A 23,128-nucleotide genomic window follows, 5' to 3' on the forward strand; every position below is an offset into this window, starting at 1 on the left:
TAAATTGCATATATATTAGAGAAAAAAATCCTAAATAAAAAATTCTTAGTATTAGCTGCAGAAGTACTGATGAACACCTCTGGCTTTAGAGGACAATTCTTTAACTATGCTACATAAAATTCTCAACATGTATAAAATTCTTATAAAAAAAACCACAGTCCTAAGCTTTTTGAAAAGTCATTTTGGCAAAGCTTAATATAATGACAAAGCTTAAGATTTGTGCATGTAAAATCTGTGCTTTGTGAACACATCCTTTATGGTCAATAAATGGAAAAATATATTTTTAAAAACATACTGAGTACTTAATTACCAGAGCTATTCAGTTGATCATAATGTGAAAATTCTGTTCCCAACAAATAAGCAGACTGCTCTTGATGCATTAGGCCAGGTTCCAGAAGTACTGCACAGGTCCCTCCAGCGATACGCAAACTGCTTCAAAATGAGATGCAGTCCTGCACTACGGCACTACTTACCCCTGCTATTAGCATTACTGGACATCTCTCCCTGCTGGTGACAGTGGGATTCACATCACTGACGCTGCCATCAGGAGAAAAAGCAGCAAGACCCACAAATCAAAGCCATTTGCAGGGCACTCTGCCCACCTCACAACTCTATTTCAATATTAAATGTCAAACGCACCAGCCATGTACTGTACTGTAGTGTGACACTGCCCCAAAGCAGCGCACAAAGCTCACTTCACAGTGTCAGCTCTGATGGGCTTTTCCTGGCTTATTCAAAGTGCCATCCAGTGTACAAATCTTTCTGGGATCACCAGCAACATCACGCAGCCCCAAGCACCATCAGGTCTGTTACCTCTCATCGAACATGTGTCATGCCACAGAGCTGCAGCTCTGTTCAGTACCAATTACCTTAAACCAACCATATTGGATCTCTCATAATGAGCAATCAATCTCAGACCTGCGTGTGAATACCTGACAACTCAGTGAGTCAACTGGATCAAGGAGGAGGCTGCTCAGACTGAAGGAATGTGGACAGCAGCAGTTGCTTTTGCTTCAGTCATTGGTCTCAAGCAGTCTCTGTTCTGCAACTTTCCATGTAGTATCTCAGCCACAGTATTTTAGGAGGAAAACACTATCTGTCCAAAGGGATACCAATAAATCAAGCTGCAGCTTGAAAGAACTATCTGGTGCTTAAAACTCAAGATATGCTAGATGTATTCTGTACAAATAAGGTCTGCTCTTTTTAGTTAAGATGTCAAATATCCAGGAAGCTTCAAGCCAGATTACTCACCAATATGATTACTTTTTCCATTAACTATTTTCAAACAACATGCATTCCTAATAAAAGCATTTCCTAATATAGCATTCCTTAAGGTTTGATGTCTTTCTTTTCCCCTCCCTCCCCCCCCCCTTTTTTTTTTACAGAAATCCTTTCACTTTTCACATTTCAATGTTCATAACTACAATCAATTTGGTATACATGAAATCATTGCATTTCAAGAAGTTCATTTCTAGAAGACTTCTTTTTTTTTTTTTTTTTTTCCAAATAGCTGCCAAAAGTGAGTTAGGTCTACTGACTTCTAAATTCCTCCCCAGGCTCAATATATGAGTCATGGGAAGTGAAAATCCCTCCTTTTACCAACCCTAGGGCAGGGATTTAAGGAATGAAACATCAACTAATCCCTTCCATCTTAACTCATACTGGCCCAATGTAAGGCTTAGTGGGAGAAAAAAAATGTCAGAAATTCTTCCCAAGTTTCTGTTATTCAGCTGTTTCTTGAAGGGAGCATAGGTTACTGCAGAAGAAGTACATCCTGTACCCTTCTCTCAGAAGAGTCTGTTTAATGTTTGTCACAGTAAAAGATGACACCTACTGGATCTCAATCTCAGAAGCAAGGGCAGCACTAGTACTGTCTGCTGTTAAACCTTCTCTTGCAGAGCTTAAGAATATAGTTGAATAACCTGCAAAAAGTGATGTCGCAGGAAATGGAGATAATGTGCAACAATTAATAATAAAACAGAAAAATGAACTGAATAGTGAATTGTGTCCCAAACCAGATTAGGGAAATTAAGTTAACTGGTTACTTCCCCAAACTACTAAATTACAGTACTTACAGTATTGTCAATAGTGACACTATATGGCAACAGTGAAGTATTATTTTCAAGACACTATCTCCTTAAGACCTCCTTTGAAGATCTTGGTATTTCGAGTCCCTATCTGTTAAAAATACAATATTAACATTGTGACAATCCTCTGTGACCTTGGGGTTCAGGCACATATCCCAGTCATACTGAATGACTGAGTCTTTAACGTCACCAAACATGACAGAAAGATGCTTCTGCCTCCCTTAAGCGCTATAGTGTCCGCACTAAACCTGTCCTGTGCGACTCACGCAGCCACCCCCTCAGTTAACGCTGGCTAAGACGAACAACATGCTTTGAGAAACGGGCACTTACTATGGTTTCTGCAGGTCCTGGTCTGTAGACCTGCCAATCCCTTGGGTGGGAAAAGACCTCATTGTCATTCAGCTACTTTAAAATCATCTTTACTTCAAGCCACAGTAAAGCAAAATGCAAGCAAGCTTTTATTTACCTTATCTAAAACAGACAATAGAGTTATGAATATTTTACCAAAGTCACAGATGAAGAAATGAAGAAAACCTAAGCTGAATCTGTTTACAGTAAGGCTACATCAGAAAGGTCACTCTTTCCCTCACTCAGCTGACATGCCACTTCCTTCCTTCCAACCAGTTGTCAGGGTTTTAGGCTGCGTTTATGCCCTCTCTTCTTCAGCAAATAGCATCTTTCAAATTCACATGCATTCTGTAGCAATACATACATCACAACAACCCCAAAATTGTATACAACTAATATATAGTGAGCTAACTGTATATAATTAATTGAATGTAATATATATAATTGCATATAATATATAGGGGTTAATTGCATATAACATTACTAGCTCTTGACTGAGACTGAATGTGACTCATTAAAATGCTGGAGCAACTGATATCCAGTTTCCTCATTTTATGCATGCTATGAAATAAATAAGGGGCAGCAGAATAATCAATAAAAGATGGCTCTTCCTCCTTACACTGCATATGTGAAATTCTTTGTTAGTTTAATAAAGGCCTTGAGCTTCCAATATTATTATATCAAGAATAAACAACTTATTTTGTCACAGTATAATTGAACAGCTCTAATTCAAAATTATGGAAATCGACTGCCAGGAAAATTTGATAGAGAATAAAACCACATCCTTTTACTTATTCTTATGAAAGAAAAAAAAATCCATCTGAGTAAAGTTTCCACAGTTATCTCAACAAAGGTGAAGTTCCATTAAAAATCTCTCCAGTAATAAAGCTTGTTTAAACAGTATACCTCAATCTGCACCACTGCTCTAATTCCACCATCCCATAGCCGTACTGATGCAACTATAAATCTGTCCTGCGAAACAATTTGCAAACAAACTTCCAACATCTTATTTTTCCAGTAATCCAATTCACAAGTGCATAAGCATAACCAAGAGGTCAAGCAAATGCATCTGGCAGAAGGCAGAGACCTTTAAAGCCAGCCATGCCCCTGCAAGACAAATCTACACAATATCCATAGAAATCTACTTAACAATTCTTTCTCTTCTGGGCTTCTGGAGAAAAGAAACTGCAGCAGAAACTACACAAGTAAAGATGCTTGCTGTTGCTGCTTTTCAGAAAAACGGGAAGAAATACAAAGAGTCACCCTGGGTTAGATAGCAGCACTGAAATCCTAAAGCTAATGAAATCAGCACATGATTTGCTGTGTATGGTAGTTCACTAGTTCACACCTCCACCCTCCAAGCACCTCCCCATAAAAACAAACTGGGGGGGAAAAAAAGCTATGTCAACAGAAATAAAATTATTTCAAGTATTTTTTTTTTTCGAATTGCCATATCTCTTCCCAAGGGGATGAAAACATATACCACAACACACAGCTGACATCATAAATCCTTCCTGAAAAATAACTATGGTATACACAACTACAGCAAGGTATAGCTTTAAATATCCAGAAAAAAATGGCTTGCTCTTTCGTATGAATAGTAAGCCAGGCTCCCTGTCTGTTGGGTCTCTGACAAAGTTGAGGTGTGGCTTAATAATCACAGAAAAAGCTGAAACAAAAATTCAGATTTCAAGAAGAATTCCTAAACCAGCCTACCCAGGAGCACAAGCTGTGTAAGAAACTGAGAGCAGTTACACTACAAGCACCTTAGGTAAAACATTATAAAGCACCGAGGCACACAGGCAAAAGGCCCCTTTGCAGGCCCAGCTCGTCAAACCCAAGCCTCAGCTCCATGAATTAAGGGGAGAGTTCACATTATGGAGAAGTTTGTTCTGTTCTTCCACATTATTTTCAAATGTTTCATTTCAACATCTGGGGTCACCTTTTCCTTAACTATTTTCTCATGCCTTTTGCAAACAAAAATCTTGCCTATGGTTAAAAAGCCTTGGTCAAAATATGAACTGCTAGATTTTTAAACTTTTGTTTTAAGTACAGACATTCGATTCTGTTTTTCAGCTGCTGAAGAAGGAGACCAGCTCATGCAGTTTACAAGTGATCTGGGTAAGCATGTCACACAGCTTGCTACAGGCTGTGTACAGGAATGATCAAAAACAGGCAACGTGCAACAGCAGTGGTACAATAGCTTACTCTTTCCCTCTGCTTTACATGTTCTGACAGAAAGTTTTGTGATATTTGCTGACTGGATTTAGAAACCATCAAGAAAATGTGTAAGCATTCACATAAAGAATACAAACACTGCATACAGCTAACGTCAACTCATAACCATGTAAAAAATGTTCAGCAAGCTATTCATTTGAAAACTGCACCTTGCTGCTGGGCCAGCAAAAAAGTCAGTCTTGACTAGTGAAAATCTTTCTTCCTGAAATGCTGTAACACTTCATTCACATTAGAAATGCAAAGTAACGAATACAGTATTTTTAAGGACTCTTAACATGATCTAAAAAGAGCTCTTCTAACAGTAAGCCCAAATGTTGGGAGTAGGACTTGGTTTGCAAACAGAGGTCTGGTAAACCTTTTTTCTTTCAAATGCAACAGTTTTAGTAGTACAAAACTGCTTATATCAGCACAGTTTATTCCTACAGAGAAATAAATATGAACCAACATTATAACACAGTAACTGCATGCCTATTATAATACCAAAATAATATATGGTATTATTCTTAATAATGTAGAAGTACTTTTAAAGCAGTACAACATAAGTTTGTAGACAACCCCTGGATACTGGTGGTGGAGCACATGATGGAGCTTCTGTAAGACGTTCCATGGAAGATATTCATTGGTGTATGCCAGAGATCTCAATAAGTTTTCTTTAAAATTCGTGATGGGACAGGCCCAAGGGCAAAGACAACAAATACCAGTTCTTTCATTCTACCTGGCTACAATTTACAGTGTGACTAAAAACTGAAAGTGTCCAGGAGCAAATCCTTTGCATTCAATAAGACAGAGTGGTAACAAGGCAGAGTGTTTGGTGAACAAAACTGGAATTTTGGCATGTATCCATTCAGTTGCTCAGCTGGTATTTATGCTCCGGCAGAATAAGCAGCCTTGTCTAAAACTTGTGTGAATATACCAGTAAGTTGAGCAACTCTACTCGGAAACTCAATTCCCAGTCAGTGTAGAGGGCTAAACTGATTTCATATTTCAGATAGACAAAATCTCACTAGAGCAGGAATCAGTGTATTGGTACTGCCAAATAACAGTAACAGCTTTAAGTCCAGTCATGCCTGGCTCTCAGTCCATGCCTACAAATGGTGCAAGGTTATCCAGGTAAACAGAGGAAGTTTCTCTTGTCTGGGCACATCTGAGTCCACATCAAAAGGCAAAAAGAATTGTCTGTGGGATGACTTAATATTAACCAATCTGTACGGGACTGATTGACAAGGCTTGTAAGAAAAAAGCAAGCCCAATCAGGTAAACAAATACTTAGTAGAGATTTACCTGTGACTGCAGTTCTTCCAGTTTACGCTTCCTGGCATGAAGAGCTTTACTTGGAAAAGCCCAGAAATAATTGGAAGTTCCAATTCTATCAGTGTCCACCATGCCATCATCAACTAAACTTTGCAGAATCTCTTTCACTGACATGGATGCTAATAAAAGCAAAAATATCAAATTAGAACCGCGTAAGACTTAGATTATGGAGAACAATAATACTGTAAGACAACACCCACAATTCTCTGTGTGAAGATTTTACTATTTTGTCAACTAGCTGGAAGATTTTAAGACGACACCATGCCTAACACTTCAAAGAATGAATCCCTTTGAAATCAGTAGTTTATAGATGAAGGCTGCCATTCTATACATGCTGGTACTAGATGCTTGTAAAACAATTCAGAACTATTGTAAAATTATGATATGGAGAATTATCATAAAATATGGATAAAATTGTAATATGTAAACATACATATTACAGTACAATACCATAACATACTTCTGAGAGGGCACATGAGAAGTTGTCTTGCAACCTAAACCCTAACACATATTAGCTTTTAATTTCTTAATTAGACATGTAATTACATTTTAATTTATAATGCTTATCAAAGCATTAAACAGCAGCAGATGCGCTAAAGCCATCTGTCTATGGACTCAAGAGATATAGATTTTACATTTGATTATATTCAGTATAAATACAAAAAGTCATCTTCAGTCAGAAGGATCAAAAACATTCATGAAAGTCATTGTTCATTCATTTTTAAAATGAAAACATGCATTTGCTAGCACATATTTGCTAGCAAATGATTTCTGTTCAACAATAGAAAATAGTTATTATTATGCCCAAATGCTGCAGATAGAAATACTTTTTAGCTTATTCATAGCTTTAAATGTCTGACCCTCTATTTCAAGACTAAAAGGAGGAACTAGATTCTAGTTCTTGGAGGAACTGTTCTAGATCAGGAAGAGATCTAAAATGCTCAATCTTTTGGAAGTTATAGGATAAATGCCAGTAATGGGGGCATCTCCTCAGTCTAAAGCTCTTCTTTTCAAAATAACTGGGGCTTAGGTTGTGTATCTAAACACTTCCGCACTCAGGGACAGGATGAATTTGGTCTTTTCAGTATCAAATGTATTAATGGTTTTAGAAATTCTATATTTGCAAATTGTTAAATATGAACTTCCATTGATTACACTTACTCTTTTGCAGTTGCAATTAAACAGATGCAATAAGGTTTCTGATAAATCAATCGAGACAGCATCACATTTCTTTAGATACCTATTAGTGCCTCTGCTAGATGCTGACGTAGTTGGAAAAAACACTGTTTTCCAATTTGTATGTCTGCAATTTTTTCCACAGAACTTTTTTTATCCATTACTGAAGTACTACCAATGCCACAAAGATATGCTAATCCAGGATGGTGGCAACTATACAAATGTTATATTTCTTCCCCCTTTTGTCAATGAATATAGTAGCAGAATGAGGAACGCATAGAACAATTCAGCTGCATAAGATAAATCATCTTGGACTTAATCCAAAAGCAATAGATATCATCAGGAAGGCAAAGACAGCCCCCTACTATGTACAGCTGTTTAGCCATTCTTTTAAGAAAACTCCACAAAACATTGACCACATACATCTGGACTAGCAAGTGAAGCTATTTGTGATGCTGCAGACAGGCATTTAAATCCACTGCTCACTAGCTGAGTAATGTATCATGATTTTCATAGAATAAAAGTCACTGGAAGTCAGGTATCTCAGAAAGTATGAGAAAACCCATTCCCCCATGTTTTAGTAGTTAATTTGAATTTAGCCATCAATTTTGGTAACCTCCTATTTTGGCCATATTGTCCAACATAAGTAACAAACATTAGCAAACCAAAACAGGAGCATTCTGTTGATGCTACTTTTTAAGCTGCACCACTGCCATTGACCAATCACCCTTTCTAGTTATTTTTCCAGTCATTATGATCACAAGCTTAGAATTGAAAATTTACACTGCATGACTTGCCTGGAAAACGATTAATGGCTCAAGATAAACAAATTTAGTGAACACTTACTAATCCCTTTTTCTTTTGGAGCAATCTTCTCTATATCCTTCAACTGGAACACATCTTTCTGTGAAAAACATAAAAGACACTTCAGCTGCAAAAGACAGCATCACCTAAGCCTCAGTCATTTTCTATTAAATCAACACCAACAAAAGCAAGGAGGAAATATAAGGTATGTTTATGTTTCACTAGGGAACAATGTTGCATATCCTTCAATAGAACTAGAACATTCTGATAACATTTTTTAAAAAAAAAAGATTATTATTGTAACAAGTCCTCTTCTTTTCTTTGTTATTCTGAAGTCACTATATCTTGTCTGAAGTTAGACTGTAAGCCCTGTAGGGCAGGCAGAGCCAAGGCTAGATCGTCAGCACCAGATGCATCGCATCGCTCAAGTATTCAAATGTCACCATCATTTTTTAATACAAGAGTGAAACATGCTGAATTACATATGCCACCAATATAATGCTAGCTTTGCCCTTGAATCTCCATGTTTCTTCTCCTCAGCAACCTCTTTCAGGTCTGCTCTCATCTTTTCTAACACTTTGATTCCTTCCTCCTCCCATAAAGTAGAGCGAGATCATTCCTGATGTCTGCCTAATCCTCCTGTGGTAACAGACCGAAAATTAGGAGATACGTGCCCCGCTCCCCAGTAGGGAGTACGGTGAACATATAAGAACACCTGCGCATCCTCACTACACTGCTTCATCAGCAGACCGGCCACTTCAACCAAAGCTACATACATCAAGCTTTGTCCCTGTAATTTATACATTAATGACACAGGGCATCAGTGAAAAACACAATATACCCAATTCATTTTTATCTGTGGTTAACTTCCCTTTAGCATCAGTTTTCCCACTGGATATAAGTCTATGACAATTAAAAGAAAGTCACTTACTGTTTCAAAAAAGATCTCCATCATGCGAACTCTCTTCTCTTCAAAGCTTAGTCCTTTTTTCTTGGACTAGGACAGAAAAAAAAAAACACAAAAAAACACACTCCACCATTTGAATAATTAACGTTTTGCTCAGAATTCATGCTCCAATTACTTTGCCATCTTTCAAAACACCTTACCACTTCCCACAGAGTTTCAAATAAACTTCTGTTCGAAAGAAACATTACACTAAGCTAATCCACCCACAATAAATTAAACTGATGTACATACATAACTCTGGAACTGATCTGTTACGCAATCCAATCCATCTCAAGCCTCACTGTTTCTTGGCACACTAAAACAGCTCCTTTTTTTTGCATTATTAAACTTTAAATTACATTTATACCTATTCTCAGTAACTTGCCCAAATGTTCAATTGCCTTTAAGAAAATAAATGATGTCTTTTGCTTGTTTAAAAATGTTTTAAATCTCTTTTTATAGACACACTAATATGAAATGTAGGCCATCTAATTTTTTAAAGGAGTTAAATTTTCAAGTATTAGGTGTTTCTTCAAATTCCCTACCCAATTTTATAATTGCAAAGTCACATTTTTATAACAACATTTATTTCTTTTCTCTGTAGTTGCAGGACCAAACAGCACAGGATATCGACTGAAATAGAAGCGAAGTGTAGAAATGACTGCTCACAAACTGCAACCAGTAATACAGATCAGAGAAATCTCTTCCTCTGATCACTTTCAAAGACACTATTTTGACTTGCCCTTGTAACATTAGGATATAAGATGTTTGACGGAGAACTGAGGGTTTTTTTAAAAAGCTAGTAATATTTCACACAGATTTCTACAGCCAAAAGGCAGCACTGTAATGTCAATCAGACAACGGTTTAGGAAAAAGAAAAATAAAGTGTACTACTTATAAACTAAGAAGTTACCTAATTGCACTTGCAAATGAGAAAAAGTTAATCTGATGAATTCTTTCTTAAAAGCAGTAAGCTGCATTCGTATACACCAGGGTTTCCCCCTTCCCCCATCTCTGGTTTGCAGGCTGTAAGACCCTGCCTGTACTGTTATGTGCAGCTACAGGAAATTAAAAAGCTGATAGGAAGAGCAAAATAGGATATTGTCAGAAAAAGGTCTCCCTTAAAAAAAAAGAAAGATAGAAAGAAGGAAAGAGACATATATAATGCTGTCTTTGACTCAATGAAATTGGGAGGTGCTAATAAAAGCTATTTTGGGACAGAAAGAGACTCTTGCTTTGTTACCATGTACCTACAGCACAATGCTGATTTTTTTTTCCTTTTTACTTCTTCACAACTGCTTCTTTCTTAAATAAGCTGGACGATAGGACAGCAAAATGTTTAAACTCAACATCTAAAACAAAACCGACTGACTCAGAATTTAAAAAACAAAAGCTGGTTTATTGAGCTGCAATAACGCACAGGCACAAACAAAAGTAATTACACTGAACAGAGGCATTAATACACACTCAAAAGCTGCGTCCCCGCCGTTCTGCTGTAGCCAGCGCTGCCCCACGTCAGCCCTGGTGACACGACGGCGGCTCTCGGCACAGAAACCCTGCGCAGCCCCGTGGGCGCGCAGAGCTGCTACACAAACAAGAACAGGGAGGACTTCGCCCGCTCTCACGCTGCCGTCCCGAGCTCCACGGGCGGCCGGACCACTGCAGGTACAGCCACAACACGAAATTTAAAAAGGGCCAAAAAGCGGCGTTTATTAGCTAGGCCCCTCAAGGGTCAGGCTTCACACGAGCACTGCCCTGAGCAAGCGGCCGTAACAAGCAACTCGTTTCCTGGCTATGCTTTATTAATTTCCATCGTGACTCCTCTCGCCTTGCGATCAGGCAGGTGCTTCACACGATTAACAGGAGGTACTCCACGGCGGTCACGCTTCGTGCTCCCGTGGTGGCGCGGATGTTAACACGAGCAGCCCAACGCCCTCACCGAGCCTGTTTGCACCAGAACGCGTGGAGAAACGCGGCTGCGCGCCCTCCCCGACCTGCCCGGGCCTCTCGGCTAGGCAGGCGACCCATCGCCGAACCCGCCTCAAGGTGTTTTCACCTGGCCCGCAGTTACAGCTGCCTGTTAAACTGCTCAGCTAACGGCAGCGTGGCCTTCAAGAAACCGCCCGCGGCCAGGCAAAAAGGAAACAAAACCGAAATAACACCCACCCCCGGGGCCCAGTGGCACGGGAGTTTACTGTAGGCGGCGGTGCTCCCCCACACGGAGGGCCCGCGGGAGCCGCCCCGCCCCGCTTCCCGCCACTCGCCGCCCGCGCGGCCACGGGAGGCGCCGCGCGGGCGGCCGTTACCCGCAGCAACGGCCGCCTCGCCCCGCCCCAACCGTTACCCGCAGCAACGGCCGCTCTGCTCCGCCCCGCCCCGCGCGCGCCGCCGCGGCTCCGCGCCCGCCCGGCCCGGCCCGGCGCCGCCGTGGAGGGCAGCGGGGCCCGGCCCGCCGCCCCCGAGAGCCAGGGCGCTCTGCAGCGGCAGCTGGGGGCCGCGGCGAGGGGGCGACCGCCGCTTACCATGTCGCCGGCGCCCGGGCGGCGGTTTTGATTTCGGCGCCGCCGGGAGGGAAGAGGCCGGCGGAAGCCGCTTGCGCAGCTCGCAGCGCCGCCTGGCGCCGCCCGCCGGCCCGGCCCGGCCCGGCCCTCCCCGCCCGGCCCACTTACCTCGGGGTTTGCGTCTTCGGCATTGATACTGCTTTTTTGTTGTTGTTTTTTTGTCGTGTTTTTTTTTTCTTTCTTTTTTTCAAGCAAGGTCCGTAGCCGTTGGCGCACAAGTGAAGGCAAAAAGTGAAACTTGCATTTGCCATTGAGCAGAACTTGGGTGCGGTGCCAGTGAGGGGGAATGCTTTAAGCCATACTTTGGAAAGCATTTTTCATTTGCCCTAGTCTAGGCTTTAGAAAAAAATTTCATTAAGTCCTCATTTTGAATTAATATCCCATGTTTCTCAATACCTCTCCATTTTATACCTCTTTTTGTAGCAAGTGCAATTTTCTTGGCAGATTTAATTGCCGTATCTTCTTTGATACATGATCTCTAGTTTTGAAAAAAATCCATTTCCAAAGTAAAAATTTAAAAATACCTAAAATCCCACCACATTTGGCTCTTACCATCAGGGCAAATACTTGTTTTCAAATCTTACAGCTGCAAGTTTTAAAATCTGCAGGATATATACTTCATATATCCAGGTAGCTCAAAGATGATGTGGGCAGGGCCTTTATGATAAGCCTGACTGAGCACTAAGTGCTCTTTATTTTTTTTCTTAAATGCCTGATAGCCAGGGCAAACTACAAGTGCATGAACTGTGGTCTCAAACTACATGTCTTGCCCAAATAGCCCACTGTAGGAGCAATAGGATGCAGAGAAATAAAACCATCTTTACATACGCAAACAAAGGACCCAGGCACATCTGTTGGTGCTGAAACAGTTGTTCATTTGTTCCTTGTGATGAGTATTCGAAGTACTTTAATTACTTACAGTTTGTTTTATTTATTTGCACTGTAATTACCTTCCTTCAGCTGAAGTACTGTTGAGAAAGGGTTTTGCAGAGTAACAGCAGTGGGTTTGTATTTGCCATACTAATTCTATAGTTTAAATCCAAGCAAATGAAAATACGCAGTCTGTACTGTTCAGCTATTCTCCATAAATATCTTTCGTCACTTTTAAGACCCTTTTCTAAAATTTGAAGTTACCTTTCTCCAATGCAGACCTAATAGAGATCCTGTTTACCGTTGTATGTACCAGTGTACTAGAAAAATGCAATGTAAGCTAGAGAGGACATTAATACAAAGTTTAATACAAAACACAAAGCTGCTTGTTTGCTTATTCCTTGTGTATCAGGTTCTCAGCTCCTTGACCTGCAGCGCAGTCTGTTAGCACTCTTCATCACCTTGTGAAGGCTTGTTTCCTGCCCCCCTTTCCTTTGGTCAGCCCTCAAAAGCATTTATTTCCTCAAGTTTCCTTCCACGGTTGTACCTCTCCTGCCCCTGTGACCTTCTCCTCCCAGTAGACCCTTTCCTGCCTATTCACAGCCGGCAGTAAAACCTAGCTCCACTCCTCTTTTTAGCCCCACAAAGGAAAAGGTTGCTACAACATTTGCAGAGCACCTGTCGCGGCAGCCTCTTCTTGCATGGATTTACTCTAAGCAACACTTGTGAGTGGTACAGCGGGTGTCTAAGCTAAGTAAGCCGCTGGACAAGGAGCAGGAGCGCTGGCAGGAGGGAGCTTCAGAGGGGCACTCACTCGGTGCTGGGCTTGGGGCCTCAGGGTCTGCTGTTGCGCACGCGCTGGAGTAATGGTCGAGGTGTCCATCCCTCCCATCACACGTGACAGGAGCCGGGAAACAAGGAAGCTGGAAGCGAACACCCAGGGCTTATCCCCGCGTGGAGCCAGCGTGCGACAAACACAAGTGCATGCAGCTTGTCAAAGCCAGCGGTTGTGGTTCCTGCAGTTAAACAAAATTGCCACAGCCAGGCAAGCCCTGTCACAGCTATCTCCAGCGCATCGGATCACACTCTCGGTGGTGGTGGCAGGCAGCTCCACACATCTCCTCTGCCTCCGCTCCCTAGGAAAAGCCTGTCTGGGCCTTGTCTGAGCCTGCTGGCCCTGAGCTCCGGCATCCCTAAAGCCCTTTCATGGCCAAGCCATTAGATCCATTTTATTTTGTTAGATACCATTAACACCTCCCAAATTTTTCAGTGCCAGATCAAAACTAGCTAATTTAAAAGACCACCAGGTGGAAGAAGAGGTCCCAAATAGAGCAAGAATACACAGCAGCATTTCACATTTCATCAAGTGATTGTAATTTTTAATTACTGGATAAAGTAGCATAAACTACTGTTATGGTACATGAACGTCTGAGATTTTTGGAGTTTATGGGCTTCAGAACGTTTAAAATGTGATATGATTCCTCAAAACGGCTATTTGTATACTATTAATATAAAAACAAAACAAGGGATGGAAATATTGTTGAAAGGGAACTCATAACAATGACTTTTTATTAAAAGACTGTTCTCATTTCCTTACAGTTTTCTCAAATTAACACTTTGGGCTGAAATTTTCCATGCTGGGTGTCCAAAGGGGATTTTTAAGCATCAGCCAAAACATTCAGCTGTTGCTGAAAACCAAGGTAGAGAAAAATACATTGCTTTGTCACTGTTAAAATATGCTTACTTTGAGCTACAATTTGTAGTTTCATTTATGTTGTGCTTAAAACCCTATAAATTAATTATATTCATAAATTCTGTTTTGAAAGGCCTTTATGTTTTCAATGGAAAGCACTGGAAGGTTAAGAATTACGAGACTTTTATTCTATTTTCATTCTATCTTAATTTTGTTCCTTTCACATATATGCACTATGGTGCAGTCCTTTATTATATGAGCTGTTTTTTCAACTGAAGGGAAGAATTCAAGTTGAGTAGCAGATTAGTTTCTTATCCAGAAAAATAATAGCAAACCTTGTGAGCCCTGCAAGCTGCCTATCACAACCTCTGTGTGACCAACAGCCAAAAGATGTTTCAGTATAGCTTGAGGGTGGAGCACAGCAGAGCTCTAGGAGTAGCTCACACATGGGAGATGATACCAACTCCTTATCGGCCCCAGCAGTCTGCCAGTCTGCAATGGGATGTGGCCAGATACCACAACGTGATCTGTGAGTAGCCCATGCAGGTCAGTCTCTGCAGCATCTGCTGCCTCACTCCATCCAATGGTGGGTGTTTGGGCTCCTGGCCTGTGAGCAGACACTCTCTCTGCAAACATCTGACCAGTCAGAAGCACTACCCGGCCTTTCTTCAGAAGTTACTGCTTCCACAGCTTTGCTAATGCAGTTGCTGCAGTACACGCTTACTAACTCATAAAATGAGTAGCTTAAATACTGATTCTTTGATAACTGTTTCACTAAAAGAGTAAGTCAATACTCACATGCACAGCTCAGCCACAGACCTGAGAGTCAGTGACGTTCAAGTGGAGATAGTAATGAGCTCATTATTAGCCGTTCCACCAGAACTGCTGGGGCCTGGAGAGAACATCTGTCCTCAAAAGCTACATTGACTCTTCCAGTTCACTGAGATGATTGTCTGGTGCAAATCAGGGATTGTTCATATGAACTGTCAGCAAAACTATGGGATAGTTAACTCCATGGAAGCAGAGCTAGAAGTGAAAGAGAACAATAGCCTAAGGACCAAGGAAATGCTTTTGAATGTGAAATGATATGTAAGTGGCAAGCACTGTAAAGGGGTAGCTCCTAGGTGTCTATAAGGACACTCAAAATTCACACGCTCTTAACTATTTTGGCCTTACTCTCCATGCTTATAGAATATCTAAAAAAACCACCGTTATATTTGTGCAGAATTCAAGTTAAGTACCTTGGAAAGGCCAAAGAGGAAGTTGGCCGTTTACTGCAAAATTTTCCTGGTAAACAGCAGCGTTTCCCATTCATCACATCTTGCCTGCCTGTCTGATTTTGCTCGTTGTCACAGGGAGCTTCTGCTGTAGTAATACAGAGGACAGAAGCCAATAAAACCTCTTGTATAATGCTGAGCTTCAGAGCAGACAGATGACATACGGCAGTAAATTCAGCACCAAGAACACTTTTCTGAAGCTTGATAAACAAAACTGGTCCATTATATTGCAGTAAGGTTGCCTTCAGGAATAATCAAAAAACAAGGCCTCAAAGCATGGCTGCTGACATTCTCTATCACTTGCGAAAAAGAACATAAACTGCATTCTTTTAGAAGGTTTTGGCAAGATCCATGAAAATGGCAACTGCTGTGTAACTCAGCTGCCTCCATTTGTGAGTGTCCTGCCACCAAGCAAGCTCATGTTACTGACTCTGACCTCTCTAGTCCTCTCCAGCCAGACTGTTTCCAAGCCAAACACCACATCAGAAGAATCTCTTATTTCTTCAGTGAGTTCCCGATCACACTGATTTCTCAAAGGATTCAGCTTTGGAGAGTTCACCAGCAACCAAGAAGACACAAGTACTATCTAAAAGGAAAGTTAACATTGGTTAACTTATAGGAAGATCCAGAGTGAGCTGCAAAGGCCAGCTTCCTTTTATTCTACAAAAATTTACATTTGGTTTTCTGCAGCAGATTCCTGAAAGGTTATAGGCTGAAAGGTACTGTACTCCTCTGATATAAATGAAAATATTACTTCTGATGACTGAAGTTAAGAAGGAGGGGAGAAGAAAAGGAAGCTCCAACTCCCCACCCTCTTCCCAACAAGGACTCAAGTCTAACTTTTATGTAGATGCAGAGGAAAGAGAAACACTCATGAAACAATTACTGTTAGTCACTAGGCAGGAAAGCTGTATCAAGATTTCCTTTTGGAAAAATTACCCATCTGTCTGCATTATGAGGATATTTTTATGAAAAATAAATCCTCAACCATAACAACAACAGAGGAAACAAGCTTTATTTTTATTATTTGAAATTTTTGTGCGTGGTAAAGGTACACATTTGACTCTGGTTTTCCTACATTTCCAAGACAGAGTAAATTTTGTTTTTATCATCGGCTAAAGCATTGAAAATACCGTGGCACACATGAAGCTAAAGCTACACACACGTACACACACACACACACACACACACACACACACACACACACTTCGATGCACATCTTTGATCCTTGACCTTAGGGAGGCAAAGCTTGTATTTAGCCTCATAGGGGTAGAAAATAAAAGAAAACAAGTGGCAAGAATATTTCATTATCAGTTTTCAGATAGTGCAAGACTCACATGTACACAAAACACGGAATTGGCTTACAAAGATGGAATGTACAAAAACTTAAAAAAAAATAAAGAGAGAGAAAAGACAGACTCCCAGAACCAGAAAATTAAAGTGTATCAACTGGTACAGATTTCTAACACAGGGATATTGCCATACACTGTGCAGCTTATGGAACATTCCCGTGTCATAACGCCAAAGCAGGAGTGTCCGGGTTAAGGCCGTGTTGCTCACAAACATCAACTGAAGTGCTGTACATTCATCAGAAATAACACCACCAGTTAGGTATCATCCTAGTCCACAGCACAAACACCTTTCGCACGCTCTCCACAACAGACCAGAACAATCACCGTTCACAATTCTTAAGAAAATTTTCAACGTACATTATGATTTCATAACTATGTGTCACCCACAACTGCAGGTCATTTCTTTATAATAAACACAACATACTGGGCACTTATAGTTCTCAATATGGCAACACTAGATCCTTAATAATAAAAAATATTAACATAAAACTGAAAGCCCTCTAGCTTTTACAGAACAGTATTTACTAATAAATAGCTCTCCATCTACATCAGACAAATGCTTCCCTTAAGCCATTTTCCTTTTCTTTCTCAGCTACTTTGCTGCTATTTTAACCTATGTAAAATCCTCTGCCATTTGTATTGGATTTAACTGAACAGATTCTTTTATTCAATTCAAAAAAATAATGCAAATACAGTTCGCTAGTTTGTCCTAAAATACTCCAAATTACACAAGATCTGATAAGCTTTTGAGATTACTTTTGAGTTGAAGATTAGCTAAATGAAGCACATACTTTCACTGTTCAGGCTGCGCTGCTCCTCAGTTAGCGTTCCAGGGAAGTCAAGGGAACATTTGGTTATACCTGAAATTCAGCAGCAGAATGCCTATATAGCCTTTAATAAATGCTAACAGTTCAATAAATCCAAGTAGTGCAATTTTGATGTTCACTTAATTGGATGCAAAAAGAACCTGTCAGTTTTTTAGAAGAGAATTTCTGCTTTGGTTGTTCATTTTAAGTTTTGTAAGCTTATGTAGCATTTTAGCTAAGTTGACTTCAAAAGTACATTGTAAAAGCAATGTGTTTTTCAGTCTCCCTGTGGCCAGACAGATAAGGTCAACCTTTGGAAAGGAATACCCATTACCACTAAATTTAAAATTGTAATTGGCAGCATTCGCTATGTGAAGGAATTCCAAATTAGTGCCATTTTTCAGCTCCACTGAGTGCTGCTCTGGTGATAATGTCTGAAAATTCAACGAGATGAAAAGGAAAAAAAAAAGAATCATCAATCTTATGAAAAAACCCACATCCCCACTAATGTCTGTTAGCTTGGTTGCAAGGAGGTTGTGTGTAGAGTTCCGTATTTCATCAGGATGCAATGGATTGACAGAGGTTATAGAAAATGCTCCTAAACAATACTGAATCATAGGAACACCAAATCTTTTGAAAGAAAAGCATATGTATAGTATAGTATAGTCTTAAGTAAATGTTTTGACATATAGCTTAGGGTCTGATTCCTCTGGTCCTCAGAATTCCTGGCAATGGAGGATTTGGCCATGTTTCTTGAGCGGGAAACGGTCAAGTTTAGTAAAATACTATTACGGAAATCCAAATCTGGAACCAAATTTGATTAATAGTATCCATAACTGACAGCAAAACACACTTCTCATTTTCTTTTAAGTTTCTACTGCAGAGTCAGTGCAACCTTTTTTCTTTGTTAATAAATACAGTGAAAATATTACATATTTTTTCATTGATAAATAAATCATATAAGGGCATTCCAATGTCAGAAACTACATGTGTGTCAGAAGGCTGCTTATAAGGACACTTACTAGAAAATTACTTGATCATCATAAAATTTGATTTACAACTAAAAATTTTGAGAGGACAGTTTCTTATGTAATAAGGTGACTATATCTTTGGAATTTTAGGACAAACTCACTTCAAGCAGAAGATATTTTGTTCTCTTGGTAATAACAGACTTGATTTTTTACATTTCAAAAATATTACCACCAGTTTCTTAGCCATATTGTATGGTCCAAACCTTAAGCCCTTTACACAAAACAATCATTCCAATGAAGTAAGGAGACTCGTCTTTGAACTAGAAATTTTAAAATTGGTTCTATATGCAAAAAAAAAAAAAAAAATACATGGGAAAGAGAAGAAAATATTTCTAAGAAATAACAATTAAAAAAGACAAACTCCACATTTATGAATTTCAGAGTCTGCATTTTTACAAGTCAAACACATCTTTACAGAAAATCATTAGTTTCCTCAGATTCACTGAAACAACCTTAACCTTTTAGAAATAAGACAAATACTTATAACAAGTAATTTCACAAAAATTTCTTTCAGTTTTGCAGACATGCTTAAAATACTTCCCTGGTCCTGACCCAATGCCATTTTGTTTCAAATCTCTAAAAATTAGAAAAGGATTCTTCTTCCCAGACTATTTTAGGCACTGGCAGCAAGCCAACCAGCTCCTCAGATGAAGTTAAAGAGCAAGCACCACTCTGTATTAGGGCATGGTAGCAATACATCTTTTGACCATTAGGTTTAGAATTAATAGTAAAACCGATGCTACTTTAAAAAAGACAAGTACATACTTAAAAAAACCATTAAAAATAGAACCAAGTAATATGATTGTGAGGATTTCCAATTAAATTAGTACTTCAACAAAGCACACAGTAGAGATATCCGGCAGGAAGAAGGAGGGACGTTTTTCAGAGTACTGCCATTATCAAATGGCATATATACGCTCCAGTTTGTTGAAACAACCTACATTTACTTTGTTTTTGCATCAATCAGTCGTACATACATACATACAAACAGGAACAAATCTCGCAGTCCTTATTTTGTTGTCTAACAAAATTCCCTTGATGAAGGACTTCGGGAATAGGTTCAAATTCATTCTTACTTGTAATGTATTTTTTTCTCATGTTAAAAACAAATAGCTTTGGTAACCCTTGGCTTCCTTATACAACCCCTATTAACCATAGTTCCTTTGGTTGTATAATGTAGGTCCTCCATAGGGGTACCTCTCTGGCTTTCTGTCCTGTGGGATGCGACATTTTATTTGTTAATACAATGAGTTGCCTTAAGGAAATACGGCAATGAACACATATGGAAGAGTGGCACACATGAGGTTAATTGAGTTGACATTGTAATAACCCTGATCCTAATGAACTAGTTTGGTGTCAAAAGGTCTGTTGTTCTACAGAAATTCAGCTGTCACTAATGCATCATTACAATTAAGGTTTTCCAGAGCTTTAGAATATCAGGTCTCTGCAAAGTCCTTACAACACATTAAGCAAGAGGAAGAGTGAAAAATAAGCACATAAAACAATCCTTCATTAATCCCACATGAGTAGGGAATTTGCATTGATTCTCATAGTGCTGAACATTGAGCTGTGTTAGGTCTGATGGTTAGAGCTAGACAGATTTTTATGACTTAACATTATACCTTTACTAAAAGGACCTACTTGTTATAGTTATTAAGACTGAAGAATGTTAGAAGTGTAATACCTACCATGATAATCAGGTCTAGAAGATTCCCAGGATCCGTTCTGGGTCATAACAATGACACTTTTTCAAATTTGGAAGCTCTAAACAGGAGCTAACCTTTGCAGTCTTCAAAATGCTTTGGGTCTTTTTTCCCCCAAATCTTTCTCATTTTTGTCTAATTTGTTAATTCCAGTTCCATAAGTTGCAGCTTGTGTTTAATATCACACTGTCTTTATGAATTCAGTTAAAGAGGATTTTGTGTGTTAACCCATACAACAAAAATTTCAGTGAGGAACATAAGAGGTGCAAGTCCTATGTAAACAAGGTAAGTTTGGAAATTAACACGAGAAGTCCATTAGAGACTCCTTCATTATTAAAAATGAACTCATTAAAGTAGGAGATATCCTGCACTGAATCTTGGGGAACAGTCTTTTCTTAAGGGTGGATGATTATCCAGCTCCAGAGCTCATTGTTACTGTAAGTATCGATAGACCTTGAAGCAGTGATTTCCAGAGTCTGCAACTACAACATGGCCATCTGAAGTTAGGGCCAGACCTTGGGGACCATAAAGTGGGTCAGCAGAGGTGTTAATGTAGGATAAAAACGATCCACTTCCATCAAAAACCTTTGAGGAGGAGAAAGCAATAGAAATGTTATGAAAAATAAAAAAAAAAGCAGTCAAAATTCCGCTTTCAGTTATACTATTACAATTCTCATTTCTGAAGCTGTTGGCATACACTAGAATAAACAAGGGTTAAATTTGATCTGCTATTCTCATAATATATAAATTAATATGCAAATATATTTGCTTCTTAAAAATAACTATTTAAGGCTACTAGGGCTTTTGTCAAGAATTAAACATACAATGAAATAATAATAAGAAAAAGCACATCAGCTGTTCCTTGCTCTAAAAATAGTCAACTACAAATCAAACTCAAGCAGGAACTCAATCAACACCTCGTTTTCCTAACAAATACTACTGTTGTGGCTAGTGTGACTCTCCTAGGTTCCCACATAAAGAAAACCAGGATTTGTTTATACTTTTGACAATGGTTCATGAGAACAACTCATCAGCAGCTCCCTCATTTTTATATTCAGTGAAACTAATATATAAGCTTATTTTTTATTAGATATTCTTTGGCAAATGAGAAAGGGCTTTGTGATTAGTACTTGCAAGATGAAAAGACTCAACTTTAAAACATGAAAACAGAATATTTTTTCAACATTTAAAAGATGATAAAAATCTGCTTCATTTGCCTCAGGGCCTGAACAGATCATTGGCTTTTTCATGTTTTCTACCATGTCTCTGATCTTTGTTACAGCGATTATAAGTGACTATTATCTTGGCAGTGCTTGTAAGTCTCCTAAGTCCTAAAAGCTTTGGGGAAATGTTTTGAGTCAAAAGCCTTAGTCGCAGTAACTATCAGACTTGTTAGCAGTCACACGGAGAAGACCACACTCTGACACCACCTCTTCTAAAGGCAGACAGACCAGCAATGAGGCTGAATAACCATGTTATTTCTAATGCTGCTATCCTGCTTCTTAGGAAGATTGGCTAGCATTATCAATCCATTAATCTTCCTAATCAAGCACCTCTGAAAAATACAAATGTCTACCTGTATTCGGCTGTTTCCCCAATCTGCTACAATAATATTTCCATTAGAATCTACAGCTACTCCAGTTGGTGCATTGAATTGTCCATTTCCTTCTCCATTTGATCCAAACTTTAGTATGAATTCTCCCTCCTGATTAAATACCTGTACGGATTAAAACAAAAACTTGAATACGGCATCACGTTGAATATTACTAATCGTCAACTACCAGTTCACCTATTAACACAACTGGGAATTGAAGAGTTCTCAGGAACACTCTCCCCCAAAACACACACCACCTTCCCAGCTTTGATATTTATAATTCTTATTTTTTTCTCTCCTTTTAGAAATGCTTAGCAAAGTGATATATTTACACTACAAACAAAAGCAAGTAAGCTGGAAGCAAGGGTCACTTATATCCACATCTTCACATAGCTGGTAATTTTACATTTTAATATGTTCAAATACTTGAAAACTTTATGAAATTTTGAGTTGTGAAGAAGAGATGACATCAGACAGTAATAAAAGAATGACGAATTCACTGACAATACCAGCACCAGCCTACATTATGAAAACAAGTTAACTAAAATAAGAAGCATTTCTAAAAATCAAACAAGCCAAAATCTTTTAGAATCCAAAAGTGAGATAAGAACAGAGCCCACTCTCCACTCTTGTGTCTTCCCTATAGAAAACATTGCATAGTCTAAGACTAAAGACAGGAGAAAAGCTTTTTTTTTCTCTCTCTCCAGCCCCATTGCAGTATTTCCCTTCTCACTGAAGATCTGATTCAGCACAGACACACAAGTGGAGGGTCCTGGAACCCCTCTTCAATTTGTGCATCTTGAATTAATATGTAATGCGCGCAGATACGGTATCTTGCCAGCACTGGTAGCCAGTCACAAGGAAACGAGACTGAGCAGATGCGCTCTTTTCTCTGACTTTCATAGTCTAATAAGCCTTAAGAATCACCAGATTCTGCCCTCTGGGTAGGTCATTCAGCAACTGTATTTGCTGTGATGGTGGGTAAAAGGTTTAGAGAGCAGAAAATTAAACCAGTCAATGAATATTCTGTCAGCAATCTTGATGCACCAATGGGGCCAAGTGAGATAGAGGACAGATAATTTACAACACATCGTAACTATCCCATTTTATTTCAGTCCACCTTGGACCCAGGTCCAGCTGTGCCATATTGTCCAACAGCATTCTGATCAATAAAAACAAAAAAAATAAAACATAAAAAGAAGTCTACTGATAAAAAAAGTAGATAAAAAATCACTCTATGTATTATAATGTCACTGAAAGAACAAGGGAGAGGCCTGCACTGAAGTAGGATTTTCCATAGAGGATACCTGAAGGATGAACACACTTGAAGG

General features: G+C 39.3%; 2 protein-coding genes across 10 annotated transcripts in view; both read right to left on the reverse strand.

Moving 5' to 3' along the window:
• The window catches only part of MND1 (meiotic nuclear divisions 1), a 42,019-nt gene extending 26,966 nt beyond the window's left edge, over window positions 1-15,053 (reverse strand). Inside the window, exons 1-4 of one of the 3 annotated variants that reach the window (XM_062574752.1) lie at window positions 14,833-15,053; window positions 8,896-8,961; window positions 8,007-8,064; window positions 5,955-6,103 (exon numbers count right to left, since the gene is read on the reverse strand). In XM_062574752.1, the coding sequence (XP_062430736.1) occupies window positions 5,955-6,103; window positions 8,007-8,064; window positions 8,896-8,919 (231 nt within the window). In that variant the 5' untranslated portion in view covers window positions 8,920-8,961; window positions 14,833-15,053. Of the gene's footprint in view, window positions 1-5,954; window positions 6,104-8,006; window positions 8,065-8,895; window positions 8,962-11,254; window positions 11,274-11,432; window positions 11,466-14,832 lie in introns of those variants that run through there. The other 2 variants (XM_062574749.1, XM_062574751.1) reach the window with 2 other exon arrangements.
• A 1,255-nt stretch (window positions 15,054-16,308) lies between these two features.
• Window positions 16,309-23,128, reverse strand: part of TRIM2 (tripartite motif containing 2) — a 92,925-nt gene continuing 86,105 nt past the window's right edge. For 6 of the 7 annotated variants that reach the window (XM_062573853.1, XM_062573852.1, XM_062573854.1 and 3 more), the window contains exons 11-12: window positions 21,780-21,920; window positions 16,309-20,788 (exon numbers count right to left, since the gene is read on the reverse strand). In XM_062573853.1, the coding sequence (XP_062429837.1) occupies window positions 20,636-20,788; window positions 21,780-21,920 (294 nt within the window). In that variant the 3' untranslated portion in view covers window positions 16,309-20,635. The remainder of the gene's footprint in view (window positions 20,789-21,779; window positions 21,921-23,128) is intronic. The other variant, XR_009958163.1, reaches the window with a different exon arrangement.

The sequence above is a fragment of the Rhea pennata genome, chromosome 4, assembly GCF_028389875.1.
Source record: "Rhea pennata isolate bPtePen1 chromosome 4, bPtePen1.pri, whole genome shotgun sequence".
NCBI classification, from domain to species: Eukaryota; Metazoa; Chordata; class Aves; order Rheiformes; family Rheidae; genus Rhea; species Rhea pennata.